Raw genomic sequence first — 24,556 nt, 5'->3', positions numbered from 1 at the left:
TCGTGAAGTCATAAATGTGGTGGAAATTGACTAGGAAGACAGGATCGAAGACTCACTTTGATGTTCCTGTGTCCCCATAATTTCCCTAAACTGCTTGGCAGATTTCCTTTAATCTCCTGTAAATGGAGTGAGACGTGTGGCACACTTTCATTTTTTCTGAGATTTGTCCATGTCTCCATCTAGATGGCACCTTAACCCCTGGTAGAGGTCATGCATTCTCAAGAAAAATATGGACTCTATTCCCAGATAAATACCTTTGTTTTCATTTTCAGAAATCAATCGCTCCACGTCTAGACTGAGGAAAGAAGATTACATTCCATGAAGCAAAACATTTATCTGCCTACAGAGAACAGGAGTCAAAGGTGGAGTTTAATGGAAAGCTGATAGCAAGAGAGTAGAAGCAGCAGAAAGCCCCAGCTAGCTCTCAGAGAAGCGAAGAGTTTCGTGTTTAAGAACATCCCATCCTGTCACCCAGGGCACAGCTCAAAGGTTGGCTCTCAGCAAGGCCTTCTCTTACCACTCGCCGCCAGCTCACAGACTGATTTATCATATCTCGCACCACAAAAAAACAGAAAATTGCTTCCTGGTGGGCAGAAATCTTGGGTCTCTGATGACTGGGCTCCAAAAAAATATAACACAATTAAGAGTGATCCTTTGAGTGGCATTAGAAACAAGATTTGTTTTGCTTTATTTAATTTTGATTTTCGCTTGTTCTAAAAATAGATTAGATCCAGGTGGTTCAAAAACATTTTTTTGAGGAATGACGAAATGAACAAGTAAGCCAATCTTCCCATTTATTTTCTCAAATAATATGGCAGAGAGCCATCACACCACAAAAAAGGGAGAAAATAACAGAACGGAGTAACTAAAATAAGCAACAAAAAGATTAGTCACTGAGATTCAAGCTCATTGCCTTTCCTATTAATAAAAATTATTACTTATGTGGTATACATATTTTGTTCTACAGCAAGTAGTGCTAGAGAGGAATAGATTTAGCAGTTTTTAAGAAGTTGCTAAACTTTCTCCCTGCCAAAAAGGCAGCCAAAGTTCAAACAGCCTCTTATAATACAAATGCAGCAAGTAGCTTAATATGTGTGTGTTTAATGGAGGAAAAACTAGTTGCTTTATCAGCTAACATAGTGCTGCTACTCATTCCAATAAAATGTTATTTGCTGAGAATTAAAAATAATTACACTATTGACTATGTGCATATTGCACATTTTTTAAATATCCGACCAGCTTAATGCCTGCTATAATTAAGTTACAAAACAAGAACTCCAACCTCTTGCAAATTATTTTCACACTTCTACTCAGATATTCAGAGCAACATTTGAGATATAGAAACATTGATTTTTACCTTCTGAGATTCAGGTACAATCTGACATGAGCAAGCAAATTCAAATGGATTCATCAGAGCTTGGAGACAACGTGTTCTGTGTTTGAATTGATGGTAAACTGATTCATATTTTAAAAACTCACACTCATATTTTAAAGACTCACACATGCATGTGTGTATGTGTGTGTACATGATCATGCATGTAGCCTGATATCACAAACAGAGGGGCTGCCAGACTCAGACAGTGGAACACCAAGAATCTTGCTCAGTCAGTGCCTATGGAGCACTGGAGATTTGAACTCATACCACACTGAGTTCAAAGTTCAAGGCCGCCACATGGCGTGCCATGGCGCCATGCCTCCAGGCCCCAAAGATTGGCTTTAAATGGTCACTTGGGATAATTGCTACATTTTAAATGTGATCACCAGGTCCTCATTCCTGTACAGGGTCATAGAGCCAAGAAAGGAAAAAGGAAAATTTAATTCTGTACAAGCAGAGGTCAGCCACGTGCTTGCAAAATGAAAATGTAAGCAGGCAAAGCAGGCAGGTGCCATTGAAGGTAAATTTTCTTGCTTGCTGACATCCTTCCTTTCTCTCTTATCACACTACTTTCAAATTTTACATTATTGGAATGACTTTCATTATCCACCATCCTATTATCCTATTGTAGAGTGTAGGGTTTAAGTCAAGCATAAAAGCATTTTTTATTCTTAGGAAACAATGAAAACTCTCTCTCTGTGTGTCCTTCCTGTGGTGTCACCTGTACCCAGTTCATAATCCACACCTAGGAGGGAAGAGGAGTTCTTTTTTTTCTTTTTTGGGTTTTTGGGTCTCACCCAGCAATGCTCAGGGATTGCTTCTGGCTCTGTCCTCAGGAATTACTCCTGGTGGTGCTCTGGGGACCATAGGAGCGATGCTTGGGGGTTACTCCTGGTTTTGCACTCAGGAAATACTCCTGACGGTGCCCGGGGCACCATATGGGATGTCGGGGATCTAACCTTGTTTGGCTGGTATCAAGGCAAATGCCGTAGGTGCTTTACTATCTCTCCAGTCCCCAGATTTAATTTTTCAGAGAATATAAAAATTAAGGAATATAATATTGCTTGCATTGTTCTTAAAACTTCTGATTTGGACTCAGAAAATATGAACCTCCATCTGTTTATTCTTTCTTTTTTTTAAAATAGTGGTATAATTTACCTATAACAACATTGGTGTTGATTTGATACAATTAGATATTGCAATATAATTAGCACTGTAGCTTTAGCTAACACCTTCCATTTCTTTTCTATAGTGAGAATAATTAAGATGCAGTCTCTTAGCAACTTTGAAGTCTATAATACAGTATTGTTAACCATAATCACTATGCTGAAGATTAGATTTCTGGGATTTCTTCATTTTGCTGTTGAGCATTTGTATCCTTAGACATGTCCCTAATTGCCTGTTTCTCTGTGTTTCCTTATGGACAGGATAGCTGAACAGACTGAGTGCCCATAAGCAGAACACGCTTTTCACAAGGGAGTCCTCGACTCAGACCTTGGCATTTTATGGTCCCCCAAACCCCCGAGCAATACAAGGTATAGCCCCAAAACCAATTAGAATATAAGAAAGAAAAACGAACTGTTTGAGCTTCATTGGTGATATCTCATAGCCCTTGTCTTTATTTATTTCTACCTTTTAAATGAGTGATTTTAAATTAAATCCCAAGTCACACAACTTGTTTTAATTGCAAAGTTCTAAAATGTCTTTAAAAAAAACAGCCTATGCAAGTGTTTAAATTAAAATTCTGATCACAGTGAAAACAAACATCCTTATACACTGGACATGGAGTAACTATGGCGATGTCATTTGCTTCTGAACCAAGAAAATGTATTCATCAAGAAAATCTAACCATCGTCTTCTTGTATCATTGGAAAATTGTTGAGTGGAGGAAACTACACTTAACTCGAAGGTTTGTTGAGTGGTGTTTATTTTTTTAATAAGTCTGTGTACATTCATTTGATAATATTCTACCAGAATGCAACATGATACTTGGTAATATTCCTTGCTCCTGCAACTATTACAGTCCTTCTACCAGAGACCTTCACAGCTCCATATGCTTCACTGCATTCGAAACGGCAATGTGATAAAAGAACAGGTGTTTAGCTTGGAATGAAAACGCAAGAAGGCCCAGGTTTGGATCCAACACTAGAGCTTGGCTCTAGGTCTTCATGGCAGAACTTACTAAAAATCACTGGGCCTCAAATGTTCTATACAAATTGTAAGATTATTCTTGTTCCTACCTAAAAAGGCAGTGTCGCTTCTGGTACACATTGATATTTTTCTCCTGTGCTCCCAATTTTTCTGACTTAAAGGAAAATTTAACATGTTTTAAAGGCTCTCACAAATTGTTAAGATACATGTTCCCGAACAAGCAATTAAAAAGATAAAAATTGCGCTTTTCAGCTGCCCTGCGAACTCGACCCCAGCGGCAACAAGACACTATGGACACGAGCAGCTCCTGGAGAGGCCCCCAGACTGGGATGGGAGCCCCTGACCCATTCGCCGCCAGCGGGGCAGGGTTTTTCTCTACAGGCTTCTCCATATGAGCATCACAAAAGGAAAGTAAAAGCTTGCAGGGATGCAAATACTGGCAGAATTCCTTGGACTTCATACAAAAAAAAAAAAAAAAAAAAAAACGCGTGGCCGCGCGACCTACTATATTATTGTCAGCAATGTGAAAGGGTTCCTTTTTAGCAGGTCTGACTGTGGGGGTTAACTCCAAACAATGATACTGAGTTTTTTGTTGAAATATTGAAGGTAATCAAAGTAGCAACCATTTCTCTAGACTGTAAACTAAGCCATAGCTCCACGCCAGCCAATGAAAAGAAATATCCTCCTTTCTCGGTTCTTTTCCCTTTTCTGGGAGAAACACGGTGTGGCGTCCACCATATTAAACAGGCACGAACTTAGAGGCGTGGGAATGGGGTGGGGGGGATTTGAAAATTTAAAAATATTATGTAGTTGGAACAGCGGGACACTTGGGGAGTCTCGGGCCAATACCGGAGCATGCTCCGCCGAGATTCGACCCAGGTGGCCACACTCTTGTGCGGCCGCGTTGCTGCAGATCAACCAAAATCCAGAGGAACTACTTTTGGTTCCAGAAACTGCTTGCAGCCATGTCTCTAGACTGTGAACTAAGCTATAGCCCCATGCTGGCCTAGGACAGGAAATATCTTTTTCTCGTCAGGTGGTGTGGTGTCAGCCGTAATATGAGGACTGTTTATTAAGCAGGCATGAACTTGGTGGCGCGGGAAGGAGGGGGAAAAAAATTCTATGTACTTGACAGTGGAACTTCATATCTCTCCGGTCTCAGCAATGGAAAACTAATTATCCAATGCTTCATTGGCAGTAGGGCTGTCTTTCTTGGGGGTAAACTCCAACAATAGTGAGTTTTGTGTTGAATTATGGAAAGTAATCAAGGTAAAGAGAAAATGAAGTGAAATTTATCAATTACGCAGGCGGGGGAGGGGGTGGGGGACAGGTGTTGGGAGGTAGACTGGGGTCTTCGGTGGTGGAATATGGGCACGGGTGAAGGGACAGGTGTCTGAGTATTGTATAACCGAGACATAACTCTGAGAACTTTGTAACTTTCCACATGGTGATTCAATAAAATAAATTTTAAAAGAAAAAAATATAAAAATTGCTTTTATTTTAGATTCACTGGTTCTTCTAGAGCAGTAGTTTATAAGCTTCCTTGAGCTGTGGCCCCTTCCAAAGTTATTTCTTTCCCATACCCACCTTCCCTCCTCAGACCAGTCCTATGGGCTGGCCCTCAAATCTCGTGCCATAACACCACCCCCAACCCCACCCATGGTTCTTTTAGTATATCCTGAAGGCCCACAGGGGACCATATAACCCAACTGAGAAACACTGTTCTCAGCTACCCTGATTTCTTCCTAGTCCATGAAATAAAGCCCAAGGACAATTTTTAGTCACTCTCAAAATTAATTTTTCCTAGAAATTAAATAAACATACTTTTTTCTGAAGCCTTTTCACATTTTGACTGTGGATTGTTTCCTAAATCACAAACTTGAAAAGCCACTATGAAAAAACTCTTGTTTCTTTTGTCTAATCAACAGTACTGCTGAGTATTCTTTAGCAACATCATTTAGTAACATTCTACACATGCACTGATTAAAGATTCACTAGAACCTAATGGAAGAACATTTCTTTTCATTATATTCCATGCTTTAATTTCAGAAAAAGCCAAGAAGCTCAGCCCATGCTTTGAGTGGAAGTCATGATTCAATCCCTGGCATCACGTGGTTGCCAAGCACTGCTAGAAGTGACCCCCAAACACAAAACAGTAGTCCTAAAGCCACTACCATCTGTGGCCCCCAAAAGACTCAAAATAATAATCACTGTCACTGTCACTGCCATCCTGTTGTTCATCGATTTGCTCAAGCAGGAACCAGTAATGTCTCCATTGTGAGACTTGTTGTTACTGTTTTGGGCATAACAAATACGGCACAGGTAGCTTGCCAGGCTCCACAGTGCCGGTGAGATACTCTCTGTAGCTTGCCAGGCTCTCCAAAAGGGACAGAGGAATCGAACCCAGGTCGGCCTTGTGCAAGGCAAATGCCCTACCCACTGTGCTATTGCTCCAGCCTAAAAACAATAATATAAATTCATAAAATTTTATTCTTTCTTGGACCAGTAGTTATCAGTATTATCAGTTCTTATATCAGAATTACTGGTGAGACTTATTAAAGTTCTTAGAGATCTGTAAGAAACAAACATTGGCAGAGAAAATACATTTTCGTGACTAGTAAGGAAAATTAAAGCAATCACACATCTAATTCTAAAATGTATCTCATGATCTCACAATACTTCTCAAAGGATTTTTAGTAAGTAAATTATCAGTATCCATTTTATACATTGCCAAATAATCTAACATTATCCTAAAACTGAAATTATAAGACTATTTTATTTTAACTTATAGATAATTTTCTAAAAATATATGGGTATTTCATTTAAGAACAAGATGACATTGAAGAAACTATTCTCTTTTTAAGGTAACTAAGTCAAAATTAACTTTATATATATTTATAAATTTTCAAAAATTATAAAGTAGACTGGAGCTATAGCACAGTGGGTAGGGTGTTTGCCTTGCACTCGGCCAACCCGGGTTCGATTCCTCCATACCTCTCAGAGAGCCCGGCAAGCTACCCAGAGTATCTCGCCTGCACAACAGAGCCTGGATAGCTACCTGTGCAAGCTATTCAATATGCCAAAAACAGTAACAAGTCTCACAATGGAGATATTACTGGTGCCCACTCTAGCAAATCGATGAGCAACGGGATGACAGTGATACAGTGATAATCAGGAAAAGCTCAAAGGGCAAAAATAGATTCTTTAGCTGTGGAAAACCTGGTTTTATCACTGTCACCTCATGGTCCCCCAAACAGAGCCAAGGTAAACTTCTGAGCAATGCACTGAGAATAGCCCCTAAGCACCACTAGCTGTGGCCCAGAAACCAAAACCAAAATAAAAAAACAAACACACCAAAATTGCAAAGCAAACTGTGATGATATAAAGCTTTTTTTTTTCTAAAATGATTTGTGAGCATTTAGGTGTGATTGGCTACCAGTGATTTATAACTCTTATTTGGTTTTATGGGCTGGGGCAATAGCGCAGTGGGTAGGGAGTTCGTCTTGCATGAGGCTGACCCGGGTTCGATTCCTCTGCCCCTCTCGGAGAGCCCGGTAAGCTACTAAGAGTATGCCGCCCACACGGCCGAGCCTGGCAAGCTATCTGTGGCGTATTCGATATGCCAAACAACAGTAACAAGTCTCACAATGGAGACATTACTGGTGCCCGCTCAAGCAAATCGATGAGCAACGGGATGACAGTGACAGTGATTTGGTTTGATTGATTTCTCGGCAAAGACCTATGCCAAGCAGGCACTCCATTCACCCTCCAGTTCTATTGACTCTTTAAAAAAAATCATGTTTTTTTTTTTAATTTCCAATGTGCACTATCTTTTGTGGCAATGTAATAAGCAGGATTTCAAAATTCAAAAAATCAATTTACCTTAGGGTACTCAGTACAAATATTATCTTCAAAAGTTAAATAAATTAACTCTTGTAATAAACCAGAGTTCCACAATAGCTTCCTAAATAATATTGTAATAAGAAGAAATTTTTTTATTCATCAAAGATTTTAAACCATAAAATATTAAACATGTGTATATTTGTTTATATCTATAAGAATGAATTTTAACTTATTTTAGACTGCATATTTTTATGTCTAGTTAAAGCCTTTTTTAATGTTTCTTTTTTTGCATTTACTTACTTTTAAAAATTAATAGGATGTTTGTTTACTACTTCTTACTGTTTAGATCTCTGAAAGCTTCTGCAGCATACTAACTAGTGTAAATAAGCAAACTGTCATGATGATAAAAATATCCTCAGAGGAGTTTACTTTTCAGAACTTTGCATTGTGTTTTGTGTGTGTGTGTTGTATAATTCACTAATCAAGCACAGTGTTAATTACCTTGCTTAAAAATTCATTTTTATGGTGGGGTTAACACCCAGTTCTCCCAGCTTTCAAAAGGATACAAATTACTAGCATTATGTGGATACTTACTTAGCATTTTGGCAAAATTAACAAAGAAAAATAAATTGTTGGATTTTTTTAAAAAATGTTATTATTTATCTGAAGGGTGGATGGGTTAAATCCAATAATAGCCATTAAAGATATAAAGGATATGGAAGCTTGCCATCAATTGACGAATTCGATGTAATATAGCTGGACTCATCATCCCTCCAGCCCTATTCTCCTAACTCTTTAATGCACCTTTATCCAGAAAATCACCTGTTACCAGGTATCAGAGCATGAAGGCATCCTGTAATCCGATTTTTAATCTGAGAGAAGTGGTCCATCATGTTAGATTGCCCCAGTTCCCATCTCTTTCTAAGCCTCAATCTCCTTCCAATGGTTCTTTTATTTCTCTTTTATGATCTTTAATTCTTAAATAATCTGCTAACCTTTTATTTTTATGATCGTTAGTTCATTCATCTGCTAAATTTTTGTTCAGTGACTTATTTTTATTCTTAGTGTTTCTAGTTTGAATCTTCATGGCACTATTTGTCTTTGGTTTATAATTTCTCTTCCTGTGCCAGGTTTGAAGCAGATAGATGCATACACGACTCTTTGATCTGTTTGCATATTAAAGCACTGACAAAACTTGACTTTGTGTTTTAAAAAGTGAATCGCAGCTTATACACATAATGAGATACAGGAGTTGCCAAAAATCTGTCTTCGTTCACTTTCTATACTCAGATTCAATTAAGCACTGAAGTTTTAAATCTCTGGAAGATACAGTAGCTAAGAAATTCCCTGTAGTGATTTCATGACACGCTAACATGAGCAAGAGACTAGGATATGATTTATAAATCCCAGGAACTCCGAGTTGAACTCTAGCATCCAAAAGAAGATTAAATGTGAAATAGGAGACACATTTTTGTTTTGACAACTCAGATTTTTTAATTTCAACACCTTTTTCCTGCTGTAGCAGAGCCTGAAGAGTGTTATCTCACCAGGAGGAAAGTAAAATGACAAAACTGTTCTATCTTCAGACAGTAAATCATAAAGTTAATTGCTTAATTACATATTTTAAATATTTGCATTGTGACTACTACAATAGCAGTTAATTTTCATGTTTTTTCTCAAGTTCCATATACACTGACAGTCTGACAATATTCCCTCTCAAAAAAGACAGAGAAAGAGAATGTTGGGAGACTATGTATCGTTAATAGATTCATTTATTTACCATAATAATGGAGGGTATTATGGAAATTGTCACTAATATTTCTTTTCATTCATCACCTATCTTTCTTTTCTTTTGTCCCTAAGTGTCCAATGTCTATCCTGTTACCTATGCTCATTAACTCTGAATCTCTATGAAGACGTCTTCAATCCTCCTTTTATTGCAGGCTTCTGGGTTATGTTGGCTTGTGGATCTAGCAAACAATCCTGCCCATCTTCCATCTTCTGGTAATGTGTTCAGTACTATCTTAAATTATCAAAAAAATTACATGGCAATCTCGTAGTCATGACTCACTCCCCTATACATACAGGTAACTTCAGAGCAAACAGTGCATTAGATTAGAGACCTGTATCAATAGTTCCCCAACAGAATAAGATAACCTTCCTTGCTTTGGTAACCAGAGGTTACCAACAGTCATTAGCTATTACATCAACCATGAAAAGAAATGTGTTTAAGGCAATAACCAAAATAAGTAAAGATAGACTGAGAGAAAGACAGAGATAGAGAGAGCAGGTGAGAGAGAGAGAGAGAGAGAGGGAGAGAGAGAGAGGTGGCCAGGGAAGTGATTCAAGTGGTAGATCACATTTCCTGCTTGTACAAGGTCTGGGACGCATTTACAGTGCCTGCCCCCCCCCAAAATTCAGCCTGGAGTGACCCAAATAACCCCAAGCATCAGAATATCTGACCTCAATAAATAACAGAGGCGTACATAGAAATAGATACAGACAGAGAAACAATGACCTCTACTGAATTAGATTTCTGTCACATTCACCCCCAATGAATCCTGGCTAATATAAAAATTAGAAGTGTGTTTTCATATATAAGAAATGGTATAATGTGGACATTGCTGAGTTAATAAGAAGTGAAGTCAATGGAAATTCTTTCATTCCAGACTGGGAAGTTGACCACAATCATTTTAATGTCTCTACGTATGTATCAATATATTCTATTAAACTATTCTCTCATGTATTTTAGGAATAGAGTGTGGTGTCCTACTTTTCCTTTCTCTTCATAGTTGGAGAAATGTATATCAAGAGAGGATCTTATCAATTTGTGTCCCTGGGTGATGATATTGTGAGAAATAAACCTTCTTGAGAGGTGTTTTACGCCACCTAGCACAACCTAGCATATACCAACTGACCAGAAACTCATACATAGATATGACGTGCTATCCTGCCATCTAAAAGAAAACATGTGTCATTGGTGTAAAGGTCATATGGGAGAAAGAAAGAAAGAAAGAAAGAAAGAAAGAAAGAAAGAAAGAAAGAAAGAAAGAAAGAAAGAAAGAAAGAAAGAAAGAAAGAAAGAAAGAAAGAAAGAAAGAAAGAAAGAAAGAAAGAAAGAAAGAGAGAGAGAGAAAGAGAGAGAGAAAGAGAGAGAATGAAAGAAAGGAACAGGAAGGAAGGAAGAAAGAAAGAAAGAAAGAAAGAAAGAAAGAAAGAAAGAAAGAAAGAAAGAAAGAAAGAAAGAAAGAAAGAAAGAAAGAAAGAAAGAGAGAGAGAGAAAGAGAGAGAGAAAGAGAGAGAGAATGAAAGAAAGGAACAGGAAGGAAGGAAGGAAGGAAGAAAGACAGAAAGAAAGAAAGACAGAAAGAAAGAAAGAAAGAAAGAAAGAAAGAAAGAAAGAAAGAAAGAAAGAAAGAAAGAAAGAAAGAAAGAAAGAAAGAAAGAAAGAAAGAAAGAAAACTGCTGTCCAGCTAAACAAATAGTTATTTAGTAGTGACACAAAGCGTTTGGTAATTTATTACCAATGATATCCTGGCAAGCAGACAGCATACTTAATGAATTTATAATCTAGAAAAACAAATCCTAGAAATGTAGTAGCACATGATGGCTGTTGTCTATTTCACAAGATTTTACAAAAAACAGATGAGCCTTAAATAATTGGCCAACTTGCAAAAAAGATTTTTTAATAAGAAAGAAAATAAAGTCCAGAAAGTTAGAACTTGGAGATCACAAGAAATGCATGCTTCTCCAACACAATCAGGAAGAGATAATGAAAAATTCTCCTAACAACAAAGAAAAAAAACAGCCCTTATCTTTCAAAATTGTTCTTGTAGTAAAGATTACATTAAGGTTTTAGTCTGTGAATCTATTGCTAAAGTCTGTGAAGGCCAGTGCTCAGAAATTTTACAACGCTTTATGCACTTGCATGCATTTGACCCCAGCTAGATCCCCAGCACTACATATAGTCCCCTGAGCGGTGCCAAGGGTAGTCCTGGAGCCCTCTGAAAAAAATAAAGATAAAATAAATCAAATATTAGGCCCGCTAAAAGTATGACTTAATCCTTGTGAGGAAAAAAATCTTAAAAATATAATTCCATCAGTTGTGCCAAATGGCTCAGGAAAAAAAAAAGACAGAAGTGATGTCCTGATAAAATTTAATATATTAAAGTTATCGATACTGTTATTATAGAGAAGATAGAGTCATTGGAGGGGAGTGGGGCATTGCAAGTCAAAAATCATGTCCAACAAATTTCTCCATTAACATAACTATCAAGTTATCTACTGACATATAAAACTGATTCAAATCAAATAAGAATCCAAATAAGTTCTTGAAAGAATTGTACTTCTCCAAGGATTCTCAGACTGTTTTTCTTTAAAGACATAGATTGTCCAATTTATAAAACAACATTGGCCACCCATCCAAATGAAGTCCAAACAGGAGGCATTGAACTCTGCAAAGGACCCAGCACTGGACATTATCGATAGTGCTCACTTTAGTTAGAAAAAAATGTAGATAGTGCAAAGGAATGGTGCACCGTCTTAGTGCAGACCAAACGCCACTGTGGGTGGAGGGTAGACAGTTCCTTCCCTGAAGCAAAACTATCGAGGAGCTAATTAAGGAACACTCACCATCTTCAGGATGAGGATCCTCATCTCATTTACCCAGCAGGATTTGAGAATTATCACACACTGTCATCAGGGGTTCTCTTAATCTACCTCTTTTTGTTGAGAATGTGTATTGTTCTTATCTTGTCCCTACCCTACCACTGCAGGTTAAAGTTAGATTGCTTGTCTTTTCAGCCAAGAGAACTCACAGCTAGACATTACTTATATGGCTAGATTTAACTTCTGAAACGTTTCCCTTAGGAGAGAGATCAGTGTGAGATGCCCACAGGTGACCAGAAAATCAGATGTAAGCGTTATTACTGTTGTTCAGCTAAGTGTATCTGCTCTCTTTCTAGGCACGAGGCTAGATTTTCTTTCCCTGACCATTTTGAAGATATACCAACAAAACATGAACATATATAACAGGCATCACTTCCAGGTAGGGGAGCCTGTGTGAGACTTGTCCTGATCCCTTCTTCACTCCTTGGTGCATATCAATATGGCACCTTCACCCGCCTGATCCTGAAAGTCTGTGGTTACTAGTGTCTGTTGATGGCCATGTAAAATGAGAAATAATGTGCAATGGACTTAAACAACTGATATTTTGTGGTTGCATTTTATTATAGCATGATGAAAGCAATACTACTGAAGGATTTTCTAAAAGCAGAAGGAAAATAAAACAACTTTGAGAGGCCTTTTCTACAAAGGTCAGCGTAGGTCTGTAGCACTGTAGCACTGTCTTCCCGTTGTTCATTGATTTGCTCGAGCGGGCACCAGTAATGTCTCCATTGTTGTTACTGTTTTTTGGCATATCAAATATGCCACGGGTAGCTTGCCAGGTTTTGCCATGAGGGCAGGATACTCTTAGTAACTTGCTGGGTTCTCCAAGAGGGATAGAGGAATTGAACCCCGGGTTGGCTGCATGCAAGGCAAACGCCCTACCCGCTGTGCTATCACTCCAGTCCTCATTATAGATCAGAAAATGAATAAGTTTATAACACAGCAAAAATCCAGCCCTGTAACCAAACCAAAAAGTTAGTAGTAGAGAAAGAGGAACCCTGAAAGGACCCATAGAAATGAAGAAACCCTGCATTCACAACCTTTCACTGAGATGTCTCGCAGGAGAACCCTTGAGTTACAAAGGCAACAATAACATCCTTCATCCAGTGCCAGTCACTGGGATGTAGCTTGGCAGTGGGTGGAGCTAGCTCAGCACACACACTCACCTAGTATCTTCATTGCCTTAAAGGAAAAAACAGAGATCACGTCTTTGCCTAGACTCATTGACCGAGACTCTAAAATCTTTGGTTAAGAGTTTGGGGATTCCTGAAGTTGGGGTGCTGAGTGCCCCACAGTTGCTGTCATTTGGTAGATGTGTCAAAGACTTATGTTGACAATACCCTTTGTTTGGTTTAGGTCAATGTCACTCAAGTCATGATATATACGTGGTTTCTGGAAAATTTTTAAAGAATGAGATAGTACAGTGGGTAGAGTACCGGCTTTGCATGCAGCTGACTAAGGTTCAATCCCCGGCATCCCATATGGTATCCTGAGCTATGCCAGGAGTAAACCTTGAGCATCATCAGGTATGCTCCAAAAACAAACAAAAAAAGTATGAAAGCAATACCACCCCCTTTGAAAATTCTTTTAATTGCAGTGACATGGTTTACATGTTTCTTTATTCTTATTTTATATTTGCACTTCAACTTCACCATACTCAGACCTAGAGTGTCTATAATCTTTCACCACTGTCCTTTCCCTCCCCTCTTTGCAGCCTCAGTTCAGTGTTATTGTTTTTAATGAAATAAAATGGATTCAGTTTAGAGGAATGTTCGTGTTTGAACATTACATCTTCTGTAACCTTGTGGTATTCAGATGCCCTCACATTTATGAAATGGTGGTCTAAGATAACAGGAAGTAAGGCTTTCCTTGTTGTTAGTAATCTTTGGACTTGATAAATTTAAGCTTGGTAGCCTTATGTTATCTCCACTTTTATCAATTAAAATTTTACTTAATAATAAAATTTTTATCTGTGTTTGACCAATAGATCCAAAACTTACTAATGGATAATAATCCTTGATATAAGTCTCTGTAGCCATGTTTAACATAATAAAATTTAACTTTGGAATAGACTCCTTTGCTTTGCTGTTATTATGGGGACACTCCTGGTGGTGCTAGGGGGCTGCCAGTGCCCTAGATAGTCGTGTTTGAGGACAGTGGGTAAGTTATGAACTCTCTGACACGGGAGCTATATCTTTGACCCAATGTTATGGATTCTTAAGGAAATCTCACCGTTCTCTAAAGCTACCACTCAGTAATATGGTAGCCACTAGCCACATGTAGTCATTGAAAACTTAAAATACGTCTCGTTAAAATTGAGATATGCTACGTGTGCAATGCACATGCTGAAAAATAGTTATTTCTATTGAGTTAAATATATTATTAATATTAACCTTACCTGTTTCTTTTTACTTTTTTCAATGTGACCACTAGAAAAACTTAACGGCAGAAGTGGCCTGCATCTTAATTATACCAGACATCATTACTACAAAGTCAAAGTTTGTTCATGATTAACCGTGATTAAGATTGTGTTCTTTCTGGCAATAGCTTGAATTTGCATGCCTTTGCAATCACACCAAACCACAATAGCTGAGTTACATCTCTTACACAATAACCACATCTCCATGACTAAAGTCTCTGCTCTTTCTCATCTTTTGCATCACATGGTATGAAAAGAGTCTTCTTTTATTAGTCCTTTTCTGTTTATATCAGTTTATTGCTCAGAAATTATTAGCGTTTATATCTTACATTCTTTAACCTAAATTAATTTAACGTTTAACATCCTCCAACTGCTAACTACAGAACTCCCCAAGCCCACAGTACCATTTCTTGTATTTTCTGGCATAAATCTGTCTTGGTCTACAGTTTTCACATTCTTATCTTTGCACTCACTTGTTTTTGAAGTAAAATGTTATTTCTCTCACTCTCTATTGGTTTATGATCTTCTCCATCTCTCATACTCACAACAGACGTTTTTCCCTAAACAAACTATTCCTGATTCCATTAAGCACTCTACATTAATATTCCTCTTGCTCTCTCATATCTCCTTTACTCTGTTATGTTTATGGCATATATTCATTCATTGAGAATTGGTAAAAATATTTTAAGGCCATTCCTATATGTTCATTCTGTTTCTAAGTTAGTTTGTATACTATTTGAAAATAGAACACTGAATTTCATAAAAGAGCAGAGCTGTAACACAATTCATAAGTGTTTTTGTTTTTGTTTTTTAACAAAGGAAGCAACAGGAAATGTAAGAGTGCCAACCCATTACTGAATTCCCTTCTTCTACCAACTCTATTGGAAAAGCCATTTTTGCTTTGTTTACTCGGGCATCCTTCTAGCTCATAGGAGATGCCCCTTATATAAATCAGGCAGCCTCAAGTGACCCATTTAGAGGCATCAACTGTGGACTAATGGGGTCTCAAAAAGAGATCTCTGGGATTGTTGGACTCCAACTAAGAGTCCTAAATCTCCTGTAGGTCTGACCTCATGGAATGAACAGCAAACTAAATCATAAGCTAGTGAGCTGGGGTTAGAAGCAAGACTGTGGCAGGGGAGCTGGAATGCAATCTTCAAATCTGAAGCAGCTGAATCCTAACTCTAATGACCGCACAGTGGGTTGATGGAGAGAAAAAGAAAGAAGATGACTGCTATAAGAGCACACAGGCTACTGGACATGAAACAATAAGCTTAGTGTCCAGCGACCATCACTGGCTCAATCAATAGATTATATTGTTTCTCTCATATGCCACTTATATACAATAAGCCTGCGATGTGTCTCTCCTCAAATGTAATAGTTCGGGGACGCTAAATAAGATAATGTTAATAATACTAATACATATACCTAGTTAGCACTTAACAAATGTCACCAATGAGTTATACTGCATATAATGATGACTATGATGAGAAAGATAGAAGATAGATAGATGAATAGATAGATAGATACAGATTAACTGTTAAACCTGTTCTCATCTTCAAACTATCAATGTAGCAAAGGATCACCAAATTCTTTTATGGACCTATTACAACTCTAAAAGGTGACATACAAATTCACATGGGACTCGATCCACATTCAATAGTTGATTTTCAGCCAAAATGGCAAAACAGCTTCCAGTCACTCATGTCTAAGAGTTGTTTATATTTTGCAAAAAATTACATCTCTTGAAACACCTGTGTAATTAACTACCATTAACTACTCTATTCTAGTTACACATTTTGCTTCCTATCATTCCCCAGTTATTTGATAACTGCTTAATTAATATTAAGTCAAATTCTCTTTCACGTGGCTTGAGACAATGAGTGTCTCAAATATGTTTCCCAATAGCTGTCAATTAGAAATGAATCCACAGGACTCACTCTTCAAGCCCCTTTCTCCCTTGAATTTGTCTCTCACTTGCTTGCCTCTGTCTCTTTGCTTGCATATTTCCACTCTGGAGAAGCTGGCATTCTCTCTTGAGCACATACTTATCTTTTTTCTCTCCCCTCATTGAAATAAGTTTCAATGAAGACTATCTTGCTTCAAAACAAACTAATTAATTAATTAATTAATAGGAAAGAAAGAAGTGGATTATATGATGAACTATTTGGCAAGACGCATTTAAGTCCCCAAATTATGCTTATTCTATTTTTTTCATTTGTTTATTTTCCACAGGTTTATAGTATTATAAAAATTAAGAATGCAGCCTTATACCTCTGCAAGTATGTTTCACCATAATTGCCAACCGAAGTTCTTCACTCATTCTTTTTTTTAATTGAATCATGGTGAGATACAGTTACAAAGCTTTCATGTTTGAGTTTTAATCATACAATGATCAAACACCCATACTTCCACCAGTGCACATTCTCCACCACCAAAAATGTCCCTAGTATACCACCCTTTGCAGCTCTCCCCCTACCTCAATGGCAGACAATTTCCCCCATACTCTCTCTGCTTTGGGGCATTATGGTTTTCAATATAGATACTGAGAGACAATCACATTTGGTTTGTTATCTACTTTCAGCACACATCTCCCATCCCCAGTGATTCCTCCAACCATCATTGATTTTGTGATCTCCTCTATATTCCAGCTGTCTTTACCCCCCAGCCCATGAGACAGGCTTCCAACTATGGGGCCTTTGTGTCTACTGTTCTTGGGTATCAATTTCTGGCCCTTGTGTCTACTGTCCTTGGGTGTCAATCTCATATTATATTATTTATATTCAACAAATGAGTCTGCACTTGGCATGGATGTGGGGGAAAAGGGACTCTCTTTCACTGTTGGTGGAAATGCTGAGTGGTCCAGCCTTCCTGGAAAACAATATGGACAGTCCTTCAAAAACTAGAAATTGAGCTTCCATATAACCCCACAATAACACTTCTGGGAATATATCCCGAGGATGCAAGAAAGCACAGTCAAAATGACATCTGTACCTATATATTCATTGCAGCACTGTTCACAATAGCCAAAATCTGGAAACAACCCGAGTACCCTAAAACAGATGACTGGTTAAAGAAACTTTGGTACATCTACACAATGGAATACTATGCAGCTGTTAGGAGAGATAAAGTCATGAAATTTGCTTTTAAATGGATAGACATGGAGAGTATCATGCTAAGTGAAATGAGTCAGAAAGAGAGGGACAGACATAGAAGGACTGCACTCATTTGTGGAGTATAGAATAACATCACATGAGGCTGACACCGAAGGACCGTAGATACAAGGGCCAGGAGGATTGCCCCATAGCTGGAAGTCTGCTTCATGAGTGGAGGGGTGAAGGCAAATGGAATATAGAAGGGATCACTAAGAAAATGATGGCTGGAGGAATCAGTCGGGATGGGAGAGGTGTGCCAAAAATAGATAATGGAACAAGCATGATGACCTCTCAGTGTCTGTATTGCAAGCCATAATGCCCAAAAGTAGAGAGTATGGGGAATATTGTCTGCCATGGACGTAGGGGGAGGTGGAAAAGGGGGGTTTACCCGGGATATTGGTGGTGGGGAATGTGCACTGGTGGAGGGATGGGTGTTTGATCATTGTGAGATTATAACCCAAACATGAAAGCTTGTAGCTATCTCATGGTGATTCAATAAAATTTGTTTTAAAAATGAGTCTGCACTCATTTTTAATTTTGATTTGGACTTGATTTGTTCTTTTTTTTAATATTTTAAATTTTTCATTTGAAGCACCACGGGTTACAATACTGTTAGTGACACAGTTTTATGAATACATAACATAGATGTGTCTTGCACTATGCCGACCGCCAGAGTCCTCTTCCCTCCATCAGTGACCCAAGAACCCCTCCCACCCAGCCCACCCTCCAGGTAAACTAAGTTCTGTTGACTTTGGTCACTTGTTGCTTCTTTGCTCTTTATCTTTATATCCCGCACATGATTTGCTCTCTTCTGAGAAGTGAGACTCAGGTTGAAATTTTACTGACCTCCTTGGCTGGCTGTTCACAGGTCTACAATCAAACATTGAGTAAAATATCTAATCCACTATTAGAAAGATGATGGCAAATAGGTTTGATACATAGACAACAGTCACTGTCTTTCATTATTTAATTTTTAAGATAAGGTTTTAAAGAATGCATCAGGGTATTTTAGTGAAATTGAAATGGAAAAAAATCACAAGTTATAAATTTGAATCTGTGGATTTATATAGGTGAATATGACTTTTTTTATTTGACTAAGCTGCTCTTAGAAGTAATTTTCAAATTGATTTTGCTATTACTCAAAAAGCCTCAGTGAGATTTTAGGGAGAGGATCCACAATAAAAAAGGTGTTAACCTCTTTCAGCTTGTATGAGCACCAAATCTAGGGTGAAAACCTTGATGAGCTCAGCCAGTGGAGGCAAAGACGCAATGACGTCACTGATTGATTCTGTTGGGCCCATACTGCAAGTTTATAATTGAATAATGTGGGTAGGAAGAGGAGGATAAAAACATATACCATCTGTTTGTTTTTCATCTTCAATATATGTCTTTAAACTGTAAAACAAGAAAGCAAAGGGCACACTTGAATTTAAATTTTAGGTGAAAAGTGTTCCATTTTAATTAGAACTGATGAAAAGCAATAATTCCCCATTGCCTGAGGAAATCCTCTACTACGATGCATTTATACTCAACAAGGAGCAAGTTCGTACCCACCCACCCACACCAACCACCCCTCCTCAGGCCCTTTAGCATTATCTAGACAAAGGATTTACTTAGTTTAGCATATTAAACTATGGACTGCTATTAATCAGTATCTAGTAGATAGAGACTAGGGATGCAACACCCTACAATGCAATGGACAAAATATTTCTCTGGTAGTGCCAGGTACAAGCTATGGTAGCAGTATACTTTGCTCACCCTTGGAATTTATCCACCAATATATCTAAATACAACTCATTATTTGTGTCTGTGATACCAGCTCTTACAACATGTACAAAGCTAACTAAACAGCATCAGGCTAACCTTTAAAAACCTGTCTATAAATATATATTACTTTATACCAGGCTATATCCACAACAATTTCCTTAGATCTTTAACTCTACTATTGAGAAGGTTTTTATAGGTCCCCGATCCATAATGCTCTTGACTTTTGATATATATCATGTAAAATATGAAATGGAAATGATATGACTGTATAAAGTTCTCTTGCTTTGGACCAGGGAATAGGTCAAGTAGAATGCCCGTCATTGAGAAGGTCTTGGATTCAATTTCCGGAACCACAAGGCCCTTCCAAGTACTGCTGGGTGCACTGCTATATGTGACCTCAAGAAAAAGAGAAGGAGAAGAAAAAGGTGGAGGAGGAGGAGGAGGAGGAGAAGGAGGAGGAGGAGGAGGAGGGAGAGGAGGAGGAGGAGGAGGGAGAGGAAGAGGAGGAGGAGGAGGAGGATAAAAGGAGAAAAGGAGAAGGAAAGGAGGAGGAAGAGGGAGAGACGGAAGAGAACAAGAAAGAATAAAAGCACGTCATGAAAATGTTCTTTGTATTTACTTGCCCTATTGCCCCACTTAATAAAAAAATCATCATCATATGAATACCTGCATTTTAGGAATCACTTAGAATGCAATAGGAGCTATTCCAGACATCCTGCTCATTGTCACATCTGCACTGCTGAGTAGATCATTTCCTCCAGGATGCCAAAGCACCTTAACAGTTCTTTTTTTTTTTTTGCTTTTTGGGTCACACCTGGCGATGCACAGGGGTTACTCCTGACTCTGCACTCAGGAAACACCCCTGGCGGTGCTCAGGGGACCATATGGGATGCTGGGAATCGATCCCGGGTTGATCCCGTGCAAGGCAAACACCCTACCCTCTGTGCTATGGCTCCAGCCCCAGCACCTCCACAGTTCTAAAGCAACAGACTACAATTCAAATCCAGAAAGGCTTTATACTACCACTTGACACAGTCTCTACTACAGTAAAAGTCAAGAACTCAAGAAAAATTTACATCTTTCTTCATACCTTATGCTTTTCTTCTTTATCCCCTTTCCCTTCCTTTGGTTGTGATTGTGATAATGAGGGGTGGGGTTGCATATTTGACTGTGGTGCTCACTGAGGTGATAAACACACTTGGTTGCAGCGCCTGCATACTTTAGCTGTGTTTCTTTACAAACAGCACCTAGTTGTGGTCGTTGAGGGATCACACACTTTACTGCGATGTTGGGATCACAATGACAGTGCCTTTACAGTCCCACTCAGCATGTGAGACAGGGCCAGGGATTGAACTTGTGGCCTGATGCTTACAAAGCAGGTGCTCTACAACTAAGCTTTCCCTGGGACCCCTTTATATTTTTCTTTGAGCCATAAACAATTACACAAATGCCTAAATGATTGCCATAGTTACACTTTAATTCTTGCCTTGTGCTTAATTGCATCAAAGTACTTTGCCCTGTTTAGTTCTGTTCTTTTCCTAGCTCTGATTCATAGGAGAAGATGGCTTTTTGTTTGTAATATATCTCTGGCTCAATTTCTTTCTAGTAGCATCACTCTGATGAGTGCAGGCATTTGTCAGTGCTCATACACACCCTCCTTTGCAGACTGTCTCAGGGATAGGAACAAATTGTTTGAGTCCACGGAAAAGCCTGTGTGTTCTCTCTGAAACTTTTCTTTGCTTTTCTGTTTTGTCTGGTTGGTGTGTGTGTGTGTGTGTGTGTGTGTGTGTGTGTGTGTGTGTTCACACGTGCATGTGTGTGTGTGTGTATGAGGATATTAAGACTTAGAGGAGGAGGTGTGGATGAGAGATTCTGAGAGAAAGGAAGAAAAGAGGGGATGGAAAGGGAGAGGGAGAGGAAACGAGAGAGGGAGAAGGGAGAACTGCCTTTGAGCTGCTGAGATTGCAGACAGAAATAGCACTCCACCACCGGGAGCTGAACAAGACTCAGAAACCAAGACCAAATTGTATTCACTTGTATTGATCAGCTGCTCAGAAAAGAGGAAATGACACCTGGACCTGTCTTCTTCTACATCTTGATTTTTGGAAAATATGGTAAGTATCCTCTGTATTTCATTTTCTGTATCTCACTACTTTACAGAACAATCCTAAGTGCAAATGTTTATTACTTACCTCTCTGTTTTTAAGAGGGAAAAAAATCCATTTTATGATAAAATTTTAATCTCACTTTGGAATTTTTCTGCTTAATTCATTTCTGCTGTTTGTGTTTAAAATAGAAATAGATGTTCAGAGTCAACAGTTAAGCAAGGCTAGCCTAACAGGCTGTGCTTTATAACTAATTATTTTGACAGTGATTTTATTTCACAAGGGGTAGTCCTTACAGAGACTGTATTTAAGAAATAAGCCCATAAAAAAAAATCTTGAGGAATTCCTTACATTGGTTCTAGCTTCTGTGCAGTGGTAGTACTTGTTATCTTAATCTTTTGTGATTTGAAACATAGGTGTGTCTCTTCATAGACACATTCAGAAAACTCCGTTTTTATTTGCAAGGATTCTCACTGTTCTTGGAAGGAAAAGCAAAGGAAAGCACAAAGCAATGAAAACCATTGTCAGACAAGGACCCAAATGAACATTTTACTTTTGCTGTAATCACAGTCTTTGCCCTCTGGGTGCCAGTGTTTATATTTCTGAAAATTGTATTTTTTTTAATCAAGGGAAAGTGTCATTTGCATTAAAATTTATTTAAATTGTGCTCTATGAACAAAAATATTTTTATTTCCTATAAGCAATAAATGATGAAAAATTGAAGTAAATTAAAAAAAAACTTTGGGGGTACCTTCAACACAATGTAAGACAGAGTCAAACTGAAATTTTTAAAACTTACAAGAATGTTTACAGTCCTCAATATCTTAAAACTTTGCGAAAGTTTGCTTCTGTATTAAGATAGTCTACTGAGGAGAGTCTAAGTAAATTACAACCATAAATTGCCCAATTCTGGGAATGTGAACAATGTTATTTTCCTTTCTCTCCTTCCTCCTGCCCATTTAGTACTTTTCATCTAAATTGTCAGAGGGTAGACAGACACACAACCAAGAAACAACTGAAAATCCTAAAGCAGTATTCTAATTCCCAGTTTTTTCCATCTCTGTTTTTGATCACTGACATTCCTATTTTTTAACTAGAGGTGAGAAAGCCAAATTGTGACCACCAGCAAAAAAAAAAAAAAAAGTGAATATTTCTCATTTTAACCCATTTTTCACACTTTTGCTGAACAGCCTCACCTCATACAGCAATAAGATATTTTACCATACCTTACTCTATCTCAGTGAAGTAAATGAATTGAATAAAAAAAATACTTTCAAAATAGATATGCCAGCATGTAAATTCTGGAGTATGTAAAAGGTGTTTAGGGCAGGCTGAGAAACATATTTGGCTAACACATTAGCAGTTGCTTAGATTAATAACAAAAGTTCTATTGACATATTCTCATTTGTTAATAAAAAATGTTTTTCTTGTGCAGAAAATAAATAACAGGAATTATGATGACATATCAGAGTCATTCATCTTTTAAATGGTATCCTGTGGTTTTTCTTTTTTAATGTTTTCTAATGCTTTGTGAGTGCTTGACAGCTACAACTTCTCACTCATTCATGCCTTTCTCAGAGAAATAGGGGATGAAAGCAAAATTATTTGAGGCAGAATTTGGCAAACAAGATTCTAGGCAACAAGTGCCAGTTATAGAGGTGAGATAGAGGTACATTTAACAAAAAAGTCCCTAAAGTAGCAGCCTATATCTTTGACTTAGCTGTTGATTTAGTTCGCCACCTAGGAGAAAATGAATTTCTTATGCATCCAGAAAAGAAAAAAGATCAACAGCAGCTTAAGGATAAAGTGATTGTTGTTTTGGTTGGTTGGTTGGTTGGTTGTTTTTAAATTAACTTTCCTGCTACCTTGAAAAGGCTGTGTGATATCTGCTGATCATGTACTAGCTCTGTGATTTTTTAACAATGACATTCTCTCTGAGCCTTAGTTTGTAAATGGTAATTGGTATGTTATTTTCTATCAGAATCCCTATGTTTGTTTCTTAATGCATAAATTAAGGAGCCTTGAATCTCACTAGAGTATACATGCAATGAAGCACACAGGAAAGAGAGACTGGCCATTCATTACCTTGTCCCTAGACTGAAAGCAGCAAATGCCAAGATTTGAATGCTTTCAACACCTTTGCCCTTTCTAAAAGCCCATCAACATTCTTGGTCAAGATAATGTGAATAATTGGGTCTTAAAGAGCCAAAAGCTCTTTATCAACATAAGCAATTACTAGTCACCGAAACTTCTTGGTTTTTAATACTACAACACTGCTATTCTATGGTGATTTTACTATTAGAGGAAGCTGAGTAAAGGGTAGGTAGGACCTCTCTGTACTATTTTTGCAACTTGGTGTGAGTCTAGAATTACCTCAATATTCAAAGATAAAAGCAATCCCCGGAACAGTTGTACCATGAATTCTTGTCAGCAAATGCTAGATGCCGAATACCATGAAGCAAAACCAATCACTGTGCTTGATAGTTTGTGTAGGCAAGGAACAAATGAAGAAATAGAAAACAGAAGGGACCCACACATAAATTCAGATCACCTCAGTGTTTGCTAAGGACCAGCACAGCTGGGAAAGCCTTTGCCTTGAGATTCCAAAGAAATACTTATGAGCAAACCTGGTCTTCGCGTAGGCAATGACAATCATATCTTCTAGACAGTCTCACCTCTATCAATGAGGAGAAGGAAAATGGCTCTTCTAGAATAGACAATTAGTATCTGAAAAAAGAAGAATATTGGCATCTTTACCCTCTTCCAAAAGATGGGAAAATAAACTTCCCAGTCTGTGAACCTCAAAAGTACCTGGTACTCCACCTTATATTTTTGAAGGTCACCAAATAGTTTTCTACTATTCCTATAATAAATTTGACATCCTATTGTCAAGTTTTAAATAGAAAGTCAATAAACATATAGATGCATCATTTTCTATCTGAAGGGAAGCAGAAGATCCATTTGGTTTCACTAATTATAATTTACATGTTAACACATATCTGAAATGCCTGGATTCTGTTAAATTGAATTGCTTGGTATCCTAGTTAGAGATTTATTTTGCCTAAAAAAGTGT

At 37.9% G+C, this 24,556-nt stretch overlaps 1 protein-coding gene across 5 annotated transcripts in view; it reads left to right on the top strand.

Annotated features, from left to right (window-relative positions):
* The first annotated feature begins 21,282 nt into the window (after positions 1 to 21,282).
* RXFP1 (relaxin family peptide receptor 1) overlaps positions 21,283 to 24,556 on the top strand; it is a 106,774-nt gene continuing 103,500 nt past the window's right edge. For all 5 annotated transcript variants that reach the window (XM_055144912.1, XM_055144909.1, XM_055144911.1 and 2 more), the window contains exon 1: positions 21,283 to 21,492. In XM_055144912.1, coding sequence (XP_055000887.1) covers positions 21,444 to 21,492 — 49 coding nt within the window. In that variant the 5' untranslated portion in view covers positions 21,283 to 21,443. The remainder of the gene's footprint in view (positions 21,493 to 24,556) is intronic.

Source organism: Sorex araneus, chromosome 7 (assembly GCF_027595985.1).
Source record: "Sorex araneus isolate mSorAra2 chromosome 7, mSorAra2.pri, whole genome shotgun sequence".
Lineage (NCBI taxonomy): Eukaryota > Metazoa > Chordata > Mammalia > Eulipotyphla > Soricidae > Sorex > Sorex araneus.
Note: the sequence above shows the minus strand (reverse complement) of the source record. Positions and strands in the feature narration are given on the sequence as shown.